This window comes from Hibiscus syriacus, unplaced genomic scaffold (genome assembly GCF_006381635.1).
Source record: "Hibiscus syriacus cultivar Baekdansim isolate YM2019G1 unplaced genomic scaffold, ASM638163v2 tig00110882_pilon, whole genome shotgun sequence".
In the NCBI taxonomy this organism is placed as follows: Eukaryota; Viridiplantae; Streptophyta; class Magnoliopsida; order Malvales; family Malvaceae; genus Hibiscus; species Hibiscus syriacus.
The window spans coordinates 437,501-453,191 of NW_024062896.1; the positions used below are offsets into that span (position 1 = coordinate 437,501).

At 35.4% G+C, this 15,691-nt stretch overlaps 1 protein-coding gene and 3 pseudogenes across 1 annotated transcript; 3 read left to right on the top strand and 1 right to left on the bottom strand.

Annotated features, from left to right (window-relative positions):
* Positions 1-6,343, top strand: part of LOC120144148 — a 13,423-nt pseudogene extending 7,080 nt beyond the window's left edge.
* Positions 6,344-6,768: 425 nt separating this feature from the next.
* On the top strand, positions 6,769-9,153 carry LOC120144109 (annotated as a pseudogene).
* Positions 9,154-9,611: 458 nt separating this feature from the next.
* LOC120144137 lies at positions 9,612-10,378 on the top strand. The gene has a single exon (XM_039158276.1). The coding sequence runs from the start codon at positions 9,661-9,663 to the stop codon at positions 10,333-10,335; it is 675 nt and encodes a 224-aa protein (XP_039014207.1). The 5' UTR covers positions 9,612-9,660; the 3' UTR covers positions 10,336-10,378.
* Positions 10,379-11,405: 1,027 nt separating this feature from the next.
* On the bottom strand, positions 11,406-13,190 carry LOC120144155 (annotated as a pseudogene).
* Between the last annotated feature and the right edge of the window lie 2,501 nt (positions 13,191-15,691).

Genomic DNA, 15,691 nt, shown 5'->3' on the forward strand with positions numbered 1-15,691 from the left:
AAGGATAAAAAGAAAGTTATTTTCAACTTTTAATAGAAGCATGCATCGATGCACTACCCCATGTATCGATGCATCCCTAGATGGGTGCATCGATGCACTATCTATGCATCGATGCATAAATCTCATTCGATGTTTGTATTTTAGGGTATGCATCGATGCACTTATGCATCGATGCACCAATCGCATTCGATGTTTCCATTTTAATGGGTGCATCGATGCACTCCCTGTGCATCGATACACACTGAACAATTTTTAGAGATTTACCCTTGATGCATCGGTGCACCTTGAATGTGCATTGATGCACATAGCTCAGAATTCAATTTTAATCCCGAAAATCTACTCAAATCAACTCAAATGCTTCATCTTTCATCCCCTATCATGTTCTCAACTCACATACACATATTCAAACTCATTTCTATTCATTAATCACCTCCTTAACATCAAAATTCTATTCTCCATATGTAATTAAAGAATTACACTAAATTTTCAACATGTTCCAAAATCAATTCTATTGCTTCTAATTTCTTAATTAAACCCTTGACAAGTCAAATTCATCCTTGGAACTTCAAAAACCTTTTTATAATAAAAGTTCATTAATAAACCCTTAATAAAAATTCATTTTTAATTCTCTCTCTTTGGTGTTTTAAACTTATATAAGCTTTCCTTAAGCTTATATAACCCCAAAGACTCAAATACAACTTAAAACTTTCAAGAAATCAACAGCTAAATCAAACTTACCTTTGCTCTTGGCTTCCACGTGAAGAAGAAGAAGAAATGAGAAGAGAACTCTGGAGAATTCTCTCCCTTTCCACGTGTATTTATCCTTACCAATCCCATTTTTAATTCATTTCTTGGTCAATTAACCCTTTTGCCCTTTATTTTCTTTAATAATTACTAAATAACCTTCATCATATATATCCAATAATCATTGAACTATTTCATTCTTCTACTTTAGTCACCAAATTCTGAAACTTTACAATTTGATCACTAACCCGGTATTGCGGATGTTACACTGTGCAAGTTTAGAATTGATGGTATGATGCGGGAAAAAGATTAGAGAGACATATTTTAATTGTCTTCTTACCATGTGGAGTTTGTGGTGGGAACTGGGACTGGGAGGTAAACATGTCGGCTATACTTTGTTAAAACAGTCATCTTCTTGAGCTGATATAGTTAACTGTTCTATATTGCCACAGACTTGATTGCTAACAACTGTTTGAGACTGTTCTCATTCTACTCTTCCGTATCTACTGTCGCCACTAACGATTTGTTTATCGCTTCGACAATGCTATCAAATTAAGAGGATAGCTGGATTTGCTATGCACAGCCGTCTACATACATGGAAAATGTTGAAATATTTTTATTATAGAAGCCGACGATTCTGCAATTTCACTAAGTAGTTTTCACAATTTCCTTTAGTGTCAGCATCAGATCTGAGAATGTCTATTTCTTCATGTAAGCCGTAGTCTTGTACTATATTTCATTGCATGTACAGATAGCAGAATGATGACATCTGTAACATCCCTCATATCGGGTTAGTGATCAAATTGTGAGATTTAATTTCAGTGACCAAATTAGATAAATTGAAAGTTCATGAACTGATTAAAATATTGGAGAAGGATAATTTAGCATATAAGAAAAAGTTAAGAGGGCAAACTAGTCTTTATCAAGTAAATGAATTTAATATTATTTGGGGTTATTTTAACCCACGTGGATGGCATTTGGGAGAAAAATGAGAGTTCTAGACATTTCTCTCATCATCTTCTTCTTCTCCCCGTGAAGACAAGCTAAAGGTGAGTTTCTTGTGAATCAAATTCTTGATGAATTTAAGCTTATTGATCCTTAGATAATAACTAAGCTTAAGGAAAGCTTAGATTATCTTAAACCCATAAGATGGGGAGTATAGGAAGAATTAAAGAAAGGAAGTATAAAAGTGAAATCTTGAAGTAGAGTTCATAATAAGAATTGAAAGTGGGATTTGACTTGTCATAAAGCTAACTAAGAAGTATGAGGTGTTAGAATTCAAATTAGAACATGTTGGAATTTGGGTTAGATTCTTAAATTCTACATGGAGAATTAGATTTCTAAGTTTTAGAAGTATTTAATGGATAATAATTAGTTTAAGTAAGAGTATGTAAGTTAGGGATATTAAAAGAGGGGAAATATAAAGTGTCAAGTAGAGTAGGAAGAGATTTTCGTGCTTAAATAACATTTCTGGGCAATGTGCATCGATGCATATTCATTATGCACCGATGCATTAATGATAAATCCAAGAAATTTGTTGAAGGTGCATCGATGCATATGAAGTGCATCGATGCATTAATTTAAATACAAACATCGAATGTCGTCAGTGCATCGATGCATAAGGAGTGCATCGATGCATTTCTAATAAAATGAACATCGAATGCCCTCAGTGCATCGATGCATCAGGAGTGCATCGATGCATGCCTCCATTAAAAGATGAAAATGACTTTTCTTTTAGCCTAAGAAATGATAGTTTAGAATATACTAATTAGTATACTGATAAGTATTAATGAATTATTATGTAGATTCAGAGCCTAAACGAGTTCCGGAATCATTGACAAGTAAGATCGATAAAAAGGGAAGATAAGAGATTGGAATGGACTAGTGAGGCCAGGTGAGTGCATACAAGTTAGTTTATGATGTTTAATGGAAATAAGACTTGCGACGAGTCTATTTCCTATATTAATGCATTAATTTATGATCATAGGCATATGTTTGATTTGTGTATATGTGATATATATTACAATATGTTAAATGATTGTGTGAATACATGTATTGTGATAAGTATAGGAATTAATGAATGGTCTATATGATTGCATGGGAATATGAAATAGGTTATATGATAAGTGGCCTACATGTTAATAGTATAAGTGATCAATTATAAGAATTTATATAATAGATTTATATGACTACATGAGAAAGGTGATGAGTTAAATAAGATTAGACTAGAGAGTAATATGAGAATAATATATTAGTGAAGGGAATTGAGTATAAATGATGATACCACCATAAGATAAGTATTTACTTATAGGATAATATGATATTATATGAATATAATATATAACTTTATGAGGAAGAATTGGGTGTTATGATTTAGGTATGAAAATGATCTATGCGTAAGTATATTACGTGATTATGTGACTATGTGTGAAATAGAGTAAACTAGGTAAGTATAAGATATGTAAATATATGGCTATGGAACAAAGTATGTAATAATACAATGTCATTTGATTGATTTTGGTATGTGCATGGAGACATGAAATGGATATAGGTTATTATATGTTACATGATATATGCATGTGATATATGCTATGAGACATGCCCAATGTGAAATGAATAAGCCAATTGACTATATGAAATATGTGAGATATGAATATAAATCATATGAGAAGTGAAAGAATTACATGAAAATAGACTAAGTGATTACATGTATATGTGAAAGAAGCTATGAGCTTATATGAACATGTGATATGATATGGAATACATGATTACACATACATATGGTATGTGACAGAAGAGAAATGACAAGTAATGTGAACTGTTAAATGACAATGCCCATGTTATGTGTCATGAGAGCTAGGGGTATAGTTGGCATGCCAAGAGTCGAGGTCTATGTGGTCCTTCGGACATATATGTATTCTTTGGAACATGTGTGAAGTCTGGTGACACATACTTGATCCCTAGCATATGTATATGATTCTTAAGGAATGATATGTGGTCCTTCGGGATATGTGGTCCTTCGGGACATATATGTATCTTTGGAACATGTGTGAAGTCTGGTGAGACACATACTTGATCCCTAGCATATGTATATGATTCTTAAGGAATGATATGTGGTCCTTCGGGACATTGGGTCCTTTGGGACATATGTATTCTTTGGAACATGTGTGAAGTCTGGTGAGACGCATACTTGATCCCTAGTATATGTATATGATTCTTAAGGAATGATATGTGGTCCTTATGGACATTATTATATGGCACTACGGTGCAATTCTACGCGGCACTACGGTGCAATTCTATGTGGCACTTCGGTGCATTTATATGAGCTGTGGTGACAGCATTAGTGCACAACCTCCATAAACTCACATATCTATAGTTCTCACATATGTACATGGGCTAATCCAGATATGAACAAATATATGTTAGTGGTATGATAAATGTATAGAAATGATATGATGTTGTGTGTGTATAGTGTTTGATTGAAAAGGTTAAGCAAAAGTATGTGATTACATGATAAACTGTTAATGATGAGTTATGTGTATGTATGTTTACTGTAATTAATCTGATATGATTTTATATGATACGAAGAAAGCATGTAATTTGGTATAACATGATAGAACAGAACATGCATGCATTGATATATGTTATAAAGTGCATTATAAGTTTTTATGCCTCACTAAGTCTTCGACTTAGCGTGTGATTGTTTCACACGTAGGTTTCAAGAAGAGTAAAGAGTAATGCGGAGCAAGACAGGTCAGTTCTCCTTACCAAATGTCAGATCAGAAATATATGTACTGGTTTAGAGTGTAGTTGGCATGTAGTCTAAAGATATAAATTGTATGAACTCTGATATATTTTGTAAACGTTTTGAATGAGTTAACTGTTATCAAAGTTTTTAAATTACTCACTATTTTATACGAATAAATGTTTGAAAAGTCAATGTGACACTTCGGACTCGTATCCGGGTCGAATACGGGTTGGGGGTGTTACAACATCCTAACACAATCTCTCTCGATTAGCATATGTCATAAGTTTGTCGTTTTGTTTTTTTGGCAGTGCAACTGTTTTTGGAGTTTCCACATAATCAATGCAGTTATCCTATGACTCCAGAGGTAACAGTGTGCCGACAATACTCTTGCTAATGCAAAGGCGTTTATATGCTCGAGGAGGCTAGGAGGTTTTCTTTCTTTTCTCAATCCTCTCCCTCTTCAATAGGCTATATCGCTCCAAAATTGGAGAACATAGAAGCCTTTAGCATTCTCTCTTACATATATGATCGAAACGTATTGACTTCACCACATGCAGGCAGAAGGGATATTCAGAATCAATGCTGAAAACATTCATGAAGAGTATGTAAGAGAACAAAATGGTGGAGTGGTTCCAGAAGGGGTCGATATACATTGTTTGGCGGGGACTAATCAAGGTATGGTGATGCCATTTTAATATCACTTGATCTTTCCTTCACTTACATCTGATGTACGTGATTATGGAGTTGAATGAAAAGAACTTGCTGCAAATAGTTTTCTAGAAATATCTCAAATGTAAATTTATCGGGGTATCTGCAGGGAAATGGCTTATTATCTTCCTTTTTATTATAGAACCCAAATATACTAATTTGATGTTGGGTTATTTAGGCTTGGTTCAGAGAACTTCCCACTGGAGTTTGGATTCTTTATCTTCCGAGCAGGTAATGCAATGCCAATCCGAAGACAGTGTGAGCTTGCTGACATCTAGCCCCAACAGAATCTGCTCTACTAGATTGGGCCATAAATCTCATGGTTGATGTTGTTCAACAAGAACATCTAAACAAGATGAATGCACGTAATATAGCTATGGTTTTTGCTCCAAACATGACTCAGGTGGTTCACCATAATGCTCTCTTAAGCATCCACATTGGTTATCCACAAATAAGTACTTCTTGAGCAAAGTCTTTCGTTTCTCGCAATGCTGATAGCATATTGTGCGATTAACGGTGGCCAATTATGGCATATTGTGGTTGCAGATGGCACATCCTTTGACCATTGATGTATGCAGTCCAAGTGATGAGCTTCCTCAAGACACTCATCTTAAGGACCCTGAGAGAAAGAGAGGATTCGGTGGTAGATCCAACTCCCACATTCCGTCTGGAGCCTTTCGATGAGAATGAAGATCAAACCCTTCACTCTCCTACATTCAAGATACTGAAAATGATAATGAAGAGAAAGAGTTGGCCTTTCTCGCTGAAGAGCCTTTAAACGAAAGTTTCAGGAATTATAGTCAAAGCAACGAGATCCCAAATACTGACGATCACAGTCTGATGCTCACCGCCGATAAGCTAATCACTGATGCATATCACGTCAATGAGACTCCAGCTGAGATTGAAACTTTCACCACCGAAACTGATGCCATTGTATCCAACAACCTAAAACCGGCAACTCTGGTGATTGGGGGAAAGACCAATAATATTGGCCAATCAAGTAATTCATGTGTCAAGGAGTCCAACAAAATCATCGGTCTGCAATTGATACTTCAGATGACAAACACTGCTGACAAGACCAAAGGGATAACCAATTTGAGCCGTATAGATTCAAGGATAGAACACATTGAAGCATGGCGTTGAAGGGGGTGGAACCTTGATTTTGACAATGATTGCTGTGAATGCTTGTTTATTTTGCAAGTTGTGAACTTGTTCTTGTATCTTTTCAGTGTGATGACTGGTCTGCATAACCTTGTGACCCTAACATTTCTACTTCGACACGGCAATTACCGCCGGAGTTCGACGAATTTCGGTATCTATTTTCTATTTTGCTTTCATGTATGACGATCTCTTTTCTATAATGACCACTAAATTGAGTCATAGCAATTGAACCACCCATCCATATTATGCTCCACTAGAAAGGAACCCATTGATTTTTCAACTCTTTTTACAGAGCTCTCAAATGACTTTAAACTTATAATCTCTTATATTTCCATTTTTCTTGTTTTCTTCACCCCTCTAGCTCTTCTCTCTCTATCTTTCAAAGAGAATAGTGGAGAGCCAGTCCCATGGATGCCTCTGGAGGCCTTCAGCACATCTTTGAGCACTCATTACAAGAAACCCGAACAGTGTTTGGGACCTCTTCCTGGAAACAAATCAAGCCTGCTTCTCAAATTCGACCGATCAAACAATCTTCCATGATATTTGGCGAGCTTCATTTCAAGGAGAACTCCGAGTTACCATCACATTCCTTCCCTATTTCACCTTTTTCTTCAGCAATATTGAACCACTCTTCCAGGGAAGATGAAAACAACATTGGTAGTTCGAGCAACCCTAAAGTGCTCCATAAAAAGAATTTTTCGTCGAACTCGGAGAGCCCGCAAGTGTGCACCGAAGGGCTCGGTTCCAAGAGCTGTGATGATGCCTGGGACAACGACACTACAAATGAGATGATACATGAGTGGCAAAGTAGCAAGGACAAGATAGATGAAGCGAGTGGCATATTGAATGAAAAGAGAGGGAATGTGCATAGTGTATTGAAGGTCGTTAAGTTGAGAAGATCGACCAGAGTTAAAGACTTTCTGCCGCCGATATCATGCATAGGGAAGAATGAGAAGCCGTTGGTTTCGTTCAACTTCATGTAAGCCGTAGTCTTGTACTATATTTCATTGCATGTACAAATAGTAGAATGCTGACATCCTAACACAATCTCTCGATTAGCATATGTCATAAGTTTGTCATTTTGTTTTTTTGGCAGTGCGACTGTTTTTGGAGTTTCCACATAATCAATGCAGTTATCCTATGACTCCAGAGGTAACAGTGTGTCGACAATACTCTTGCTAATGCAAAGGCTTTTATATGCTTGAGGAGGCTTGGAGGTTTTCTTTCTTTCTCAATCCTCTCCCTCTTCAATATGCTATAGCGCTCCAAAATTGGAGAACATAGAAGTCTTTAACATTCTCTCTTACATATATGATCGAAACGTATTGACTTCACCACATGCAGGCATAAGGGATATTCAGAATCAATGATGAAAACAGTCAGGAAGAGTATGTAAGAGAACATTTAAATGGTGGAGTGGTTCCAGAAGGGGTCGATATACATTGTTTGGCGGGACTAATCAAGGTATGGTGATGCCATTTTAATATCACTTGATCTTTCCTTCACTTACATCTGATGTACGTGATTATGGAGTTGAATGAAAAGAACTTGCTGCAAATAGTTTTCTAGAAATATCTCAAATGTAAATTTTATCCAGGTATGTCTGCATGGAAATAGCTTCTTATCTTTTTTTTTATATCGAACCCAATATACTAATTTGATGTGGGTTATGTTAGGCTTGGTTCAGAGAACTTCCCACTAGAGTTCTGGATTCTTTATCTTCCGAGCAGGTAATGCAATGCCAGTCCGAAGAACAGTGTGCTGAGCTTGCTAGACTTCTAGCCCCAACATAATCTGCTCTACTAGATTGGGCCATAAATCTCATGGCTGATGTTGTTCAACAAGAACATCTAAACAAGATTCACGTAATATAGCTATGGTTTTTGCTCCAAACATGACTCAGGTGAGTTCACCATAATGCTCTCTTAAGTTCACATCCACATTGGTTATCCACAATAAGTACTTCTTGAGCAAAGCCTTTCGTTTCTCGCAATGTTGATAGCATATTGCACCGATTAACGGTGGCCAATTATGGCATATTGAGTTGCAGTTGACAGATCCTTTGACCGCATTGATGTATGTAGTCCAAGTGATGAGCTTCCTCAAGACACACATCTTAAGGACCCTGAGAGAAAGAGAGGATTCGGTGGTAGATCCAACTCCAACATTTCATCTAGAACCTTTCGATGAGAATGGAGATCAAACCCCTTCACTCTCCTGCATTGAAGATACTGAAAATGATAATGAGAGAAGAGCTAGCCTTTCTCGCTGAGAGCCTTTAAACGAAAGTTCAGGAATTATAGTCAAAACAACGAGATCCCAAATACCGACGATCACAGTCTGATGCTCACTGACGACAAGCTAATCACTTATGCAGATCATGTCAATGAGACTCCAACTGAGATTGAAACTTTCACCACCGAAACCGATGCCATTGTATCCAACAACCTGAAACCGACAACTCTGGTGATTGGGGGAAAGACCAAAATATTGGCCAGTCAAGTAATTCATGTCTCAAGGAGTCCAACAAAATCATCGGTCTGCAATCGATACTTCAGATGACAAGCACTGTTGACAAGACCAAAGGGATAACTAATTTGAGCCGTATATATTCAAGGATAGAACGCATGAAGCATGGCATTGAAGGGTGCTCAACAACGGTTGAACCCTAACTGATACTTCGACATATGATTGCTGTGAATGCTTGTTATTTTGCAAGTTGTGAAAACAAAAAAAAGTGAATTTGTTCTTGTATCTTTCAGTGTGATGACTGGTTTGCTTAACCTTGTGACCCTAACTTTCTACTTCGACACGGCAATTACTGCCGGAGTTCGAACGAATTTCGGTATCTATTTTCTGTTTTACTTTCATGGATGACAATTCGACATATGATTGCTGTGAATGCTTGTTTATTTTGCAAGTTGTGAAAACAAAAAAAAGTGAATTTGTTCTTGTATCTTTTCAGTGTGATGACTGGTTTGCTTAACCTTGTGACCCTAACATTTCTACTTCGACACGGCAATTACTGCCGGAGTTCGACGAATTTCGGTATCTATTTTCTGTTTTACTTTCATGGATGACAATCTCTTTTCTATAATGACCACTAAATTGAGTTATAGCACTTAAACCACCCATCCATATTATGCTCCACTAGAAGAGGAACCCATTGATTTTTTCAACTCTTCTTACAGAGCTCTCAAATGACTTTAAACTTATAATCTCTTTATATTTCCATTTTTCTTGCCCCCTAGCTCTCTTCTCTCTCTATCTTTCGAAAGAGAATAGTGGAGAGCCAGCCCATGGCTGCCTCTGGAGGCCTTAAGCATATCTTTGAGCACTCATTAGCAGAAACACCAACACTGTTTGGGACCTCTTCCTGGAAACAAATCAAGCCTACTTCTCAAATTCGACCGACCGAACAATCTTCCATGATCTTTGGCGAGCTTTATTTCAAGGAGAACTCCGAGTTACCATCACATTCCTTCCCTATTTCACCTTTTTCTTCAGCAATATTGAATCACTCTTCCAGGGAAGATGAAAACAACATTGGTAGTTCGAGCAACCCAAAAGTGCTCCATAAAAAGAATTTTTCGTCGAACTCGGAGGGCCCGCAATTGTGCAACGAAGGGCTCGGTTCCGAGAGCTGTGATGATGCCTGGGACAACGACACTACAAATGAGATGATACATGAGTGGCAAAGTAGCAAGGACAAGATAGATGAAGCGAGCGGCATATTGAATGAAAAGAGAGGGAATGTGCATGGTGAATTGAAGGTCTTTAAGTTGAGAAGATCGACCAGAGTCGAAGACTTTCCGCCGCCGATATCATGCATAGGGAAGAATGGGAAGCCGTTGGTTTCGTTCAAATCTTACAGGCAGGACGGGAGGTTCGTGCTTAAACAGGTGAGGACCCCTACGCAAGAGTTGTTGCATGCATGTAGGGAAGATGGGAGGTTGAAGCTGCAATTTATGTAGCCAAATGACGAATCAATGGAACACCAAGGATTTGAGGAAGGACATTTGATGAATGATGAAATTGAAAATGCCGGTAAAGAGAAAAAGGCAAGCTTCAGAGGATCAATCGATGTTATAAAAAGGAAAAGGAAAAATGAAAGGGTTAAAGGTTGATTTTCATTCATGTAATAAAAAGGATGAGAAACAACATTTTCTGGTGTATTTTTGTCCTCCAAGGGAATTGCAAGTTAATTAAAGGAGTGCTAAGAAGTAACTATTTTAAAGTTTTAATTTAGTTTTATTTATGTTAAAAATAATGTTTATCTATGAATGATCATGAACTTTAAGTGTAGATAATAAAACGAACTACTCTACTGTCTGATGCTATGTGATCCAGGCACCATATGTGATAATGTAATCCTACCTAAAGAGGAAGGGAAACTCTAGGGAAAAGGAAAGAGAATATTCCTAGTGGATCTAGAGCTCATAACCTAAAGAATGAAACATAGATAAATAATTTGCTCAACAGACCAAATATACTTGCACCTTCTCGATTAAAGTTAATCACATAAACTTAAATTCTAGGTAATACTTTTATTTTATAATATTTCATGTCAGGTTAAATATGATGATGACATTTAAAGAGGAATATATAATGAATATTAAATTATTCGTTTACTTTGACTCAATTAAAGAATTATATCGAGTCGATTTTCGATTCAAGTCAAATTTGGATAAATTAAATTATAATTACATTCGATTCAGGTCGCTTTTGATATGATTGATTTTGGTTCGAATTAAGTTGAATGCGAGTTCATATCAATCTAATAAAATTTGAGTCAAATTCAATTCAAATAAATTTATTTCAAGTTTTGAATCAAATTTGATCTATCAAACTCAAATCTATATCTATATCAGATCTCAGGTCGGATAAATCAATTTGAATAATTAATTTCAGATCAAGTTTATTAGATCTAGGTTTAGGGTTTTATATTAGCCCTAGGGATTTGAACAATCCCTTTATTTTTTTGCTTGGACCTTTGTAGGAAATGGAACATTATTGACAAGAAAAAGAAGACACCATAAGAAACTTTTTGACGGTATAAAATCTGGAACACTTTATTTAGAAAAACATCAGTTAACACCTCAGATTCATTAAAAGACATTTAGAAAACCATGTCTGGCATTCAGCTACAGCTTCTGATTCAAACACAGTTGTTACCAGAAGCACATCTTAAACTGCTTACAAAGTTTGCTTTATTTTTCTGCACACCACAGGGCATTAGGGTAACCTCATACCAGAATCCGGTCACATTAACCTCACTCACGGACTTCTTGCTTCTTATCTTTAGAATTGAGATACCATCCAAAGCAACACCGAGGGTTGCAACACCGGCTACAACTCCATAATTCCGAAACTTGTCGCTCGATGCTTTCTCAGCAGATGCTCCTGATGTTGAGGTAGTGCCACTGGGATTAGCATCAGCTGCAGTACCCCTAAACCTGAACCAGGTTTCTCCTCTGGCTTGTGTCCCTGAAATATTTCAAGAATTCTTTGAATGCTTGATCACCATTGTTACATAAACATTTCGAATTTTCTGTTTACACATGATTATCACAACTTAAAAACAACCCTAATCATTAACCGTTACAGAATCCAGTCTTTACCATTCGGTAGACAGAAAACATGACCAAGTGAATTGCTATAGCGCATCAGCTGCTATATAAATTTTATGACTGTATGAGACTCTGTATGGGGCTGCAAAGTTGCATGTGTTAAGTGTTTGTGCATGTATCATTGTAGGAATAAAAATGTAGGCTGAATAAGCTTAATAGATTAAAAAACAGCTTAAACCCATTTTAAGCATCTCATCCACACACCCATAGATTTTAGGTCAAGAAGATAAACATAACAATTGATATGAGCATACCTTGCGTGCAAGTTTCTCCAATCTCTCTCGTTCAGTTTTCTGCAATAATAAACTTTTCAGTACATAGCAAATCAAGACATAGAAAATGAAGTAAATAAACATGTTCTAGGACATTTTGCAGAACTGATCAAGAGGAAGAGGGAAAAAGAGCGGAGAGAAAAAAGTAGAGATGGAGAAAAGCTTAAACATTAGTCACAAACTTCTATGGTGCATAACATATATAAACCAACACCATTACGATGTACAAGCCTCGAGCATCATTGATTTCCATGAAATCTATAATATTTTCCATTGAATTACATGCATGTAACTGAGAAACTAAAACATAGACCATTTCAAAGATATTACTTACAATACCCAAGGAAGCAATGCTAGACTTCTAAAACACAAAGTAATGACATGAGATAAAGAGAGACCAAGGAAGATAACAATTGTCACATATTACATTTACTGGGGCAGCATTTATGATGTCAGACCTTAGATACTCCTTCTCAATGCTTGGTCAGAAATGGATGATCCCATTTCCAGATCTTTGAACCTCACCATACCTATCTTCTACAGAATATTATGATCATTGTCAACTTATTATAATTCCAAGTTAAATGAAACACTAGAAAAGGATAAACATCTCTGACACTGCACAGGCCTAAAGACAACCTAGTAGGAACAAAGGGAATATAATTAAATCTATAGGAAATAAACAAAATGAAAGGAGTTTAAGCAAAAACAATTACCATAACGTTAAGACAAACTAAGAACCCGAACTTACACAAATAACTATGCTAATGGTACATGAAGAAACAACATGAAAAGATTGAGTACCTGGATGTAAACATTTTCAGCAGCCTTTTCTCCTCACCGAGTACCTTCCCACTCCCACTCGAGAACCTACGAGAAATGTATCTGACGGCCGTTCTGGTTGCCATAGTAGTTGACTATATAATTCCTGCAATCAGAATAACATAGACAATCGTGTAACCAAAAGGAATAGAACCAATAATCTCATCTAATTACCACCATCAAACAAAGCCAATTTCTCACAGATAAAGGAAACTATGGTCAAATTAAAACCATATAACTATGGTTCAAAACATAAAAAAAATCAACTTCAAATAAAAGGTATCAAACAATGTCCTAAAAACTAATCAAACCCTAAGGCTCTGAAGACCTAAAGGACTAAAACATGAAGAAATCAAAGCAAAAACTTCATTTCTAAACATTTTAAACTAAAACCCAGGTTTTGGTTTTTTCATTTCATTTAATTAATTTCCGCTTTTTCTTTCATTTCGTAAATCCGGTAAAGCTCGGCAAGGATTAAATCGAACATTACAAAATTCATCAGATTAGGTAACAATAATGTAAACAAAAAAAAAAAAAACGCAAACTGGATTAAAAGATCAAAAAAAGGAGTAAATAGTAGAGAAAACGAGCAAACCAAAATTGGGGAAAGAGAGAAATTGCTTACCGAGCAGCTGAACTGAAGCGATGAAGACTTGAAAAATTGTCGTGGAAAACGTAACAAATAGGGTTGGTAGCAGGGATTTTAAATTGGGCCTATTCTTGGATTTGTTTCAAAAAAAATAGGAAGGCAAAAAAATTCGAACCCGACGGAAAAAATCGAAAATCAAATTAAATGGAGACGGGAAAAAATTGTTTAAGTTAAACGGGGACGGGAAAAATCGTTTATGTTAAATGGGGACGGAGACGGGGATGGGGACGGGTTTAGTAATCTCTGTTCCGATTACCCGGCCCGATAAATATTAAAATAATTTATTATATATATATATATAATATTAATAAATTTAATTTAAATTAACATATATATATAATATTTATATATTTAATTTAAATAACCCGATTACCTGGCCCGATAAATATTAAAAATAATTATTATATATATATAATATTAATAAATTTAATTTAAATTAACATATATATATAATATTTATATATTTAATTTAAATATATATACCCGGCCCGATACCTGTTTAAATAATCGTTTATGCTAAACGAGGATACCCGTTTCCCCGCGATTTTTCCTGATTACCCGATGGGGATCCCCGTTTAAAATCCCCGCGGTTTTTTAAGCGGAGACGGGTACAAGTTTTTTAAACGAGGACGGAGAAGGGGGACCAATACCCGGCCCAAACCCGACCCGTTGCCATCCCGACCAAAGAAAAGCCTAACCTTTTGACGGTTTAATATATATATATATATATATATATATATTTGTTTTTAATTTGAGAGATTTACTAAGATTTTTTTGTCCTAATAACTGAACAACAACCAAGTATGCACACCAAATAACCAATCCCATTATAATTATGAACTCCTCTCCCATAGCAGCTAATTTCTGTTGCATTTCTTGCTAAAATACTATTTTATACATATTTTGTCTTGTCGTAAACTGTTTCTTAAGATCCAACAATCAATATATCAATCATTATTTCAGTCTCATTAGTGTCTATACAGCGAAGATATTCATTATAGAAACGATAATTTTAATACCGTAAATCTCATTACTATCAGTAAACTTATTACTGAAACAAAATGGGGATAACCGGGGGATTAAAGCGCATATCCCTCAAGCAACCCTTATTAGTGAACCAAGTGTCTCTCTACAAATCACAGTGGTACACTTGCTCATTTGCCAAACAACTCCTTTTTTTTTAACATCTCTTTTGCTGACATCAAATTTCATCCGGACCGACTCGAACCTAATTATAACATAAAACTCAACCTAAAATTGCACATAAACCAACGCTAGCACCTATCAACACTGGTACCATAGCTGCTCTATTGCACTAATACTCACAGTTCTTGTCGATGTTATATATATATATATATTATATGGCGAATTAATATATCTTGCATATTAAATAATGTTTTAAATATTAATTTTGAAAATAATGAATATTTTAAATTATGTTAATAATTATTATATATTTATTAAAATAAAATTATTATAATTATTACTATACTTTACTATATTGTTTAGTCTTATAGAATGTTGTTAATATGGCTAAGTGGTTAGGCAATTCCCTATTTTAGTTGATGTGGGTTTTATTGCCCTTAATATCATCTGTTCGGTCCTTATTTTTACCAATAAGATAACTTTTGATAAATTAACAATAATTTATAATCAAGTGTTGGACTGATTCAATAGTTAGAGCTTCCAATCAATTTTTAATGGTTTGAACTTTGATTTCACAATTTTTCCTCCAATCAGATGGTAACACGATTAAGAACTAAATGTATAATTATATAAAGTTTTTAACTACCACATCAGTAATATGTTAAACTGGTGGTTGGTTAATAATAATTTAACAATTGAATGATCTAATAAAATATTATAGTTCATAGTCAAAATAAAATCAAGCTTATATTTTAATGACTATCAGTAGTTACCCTTATTATATTATAACAATATTATTACTGTGTGTCAA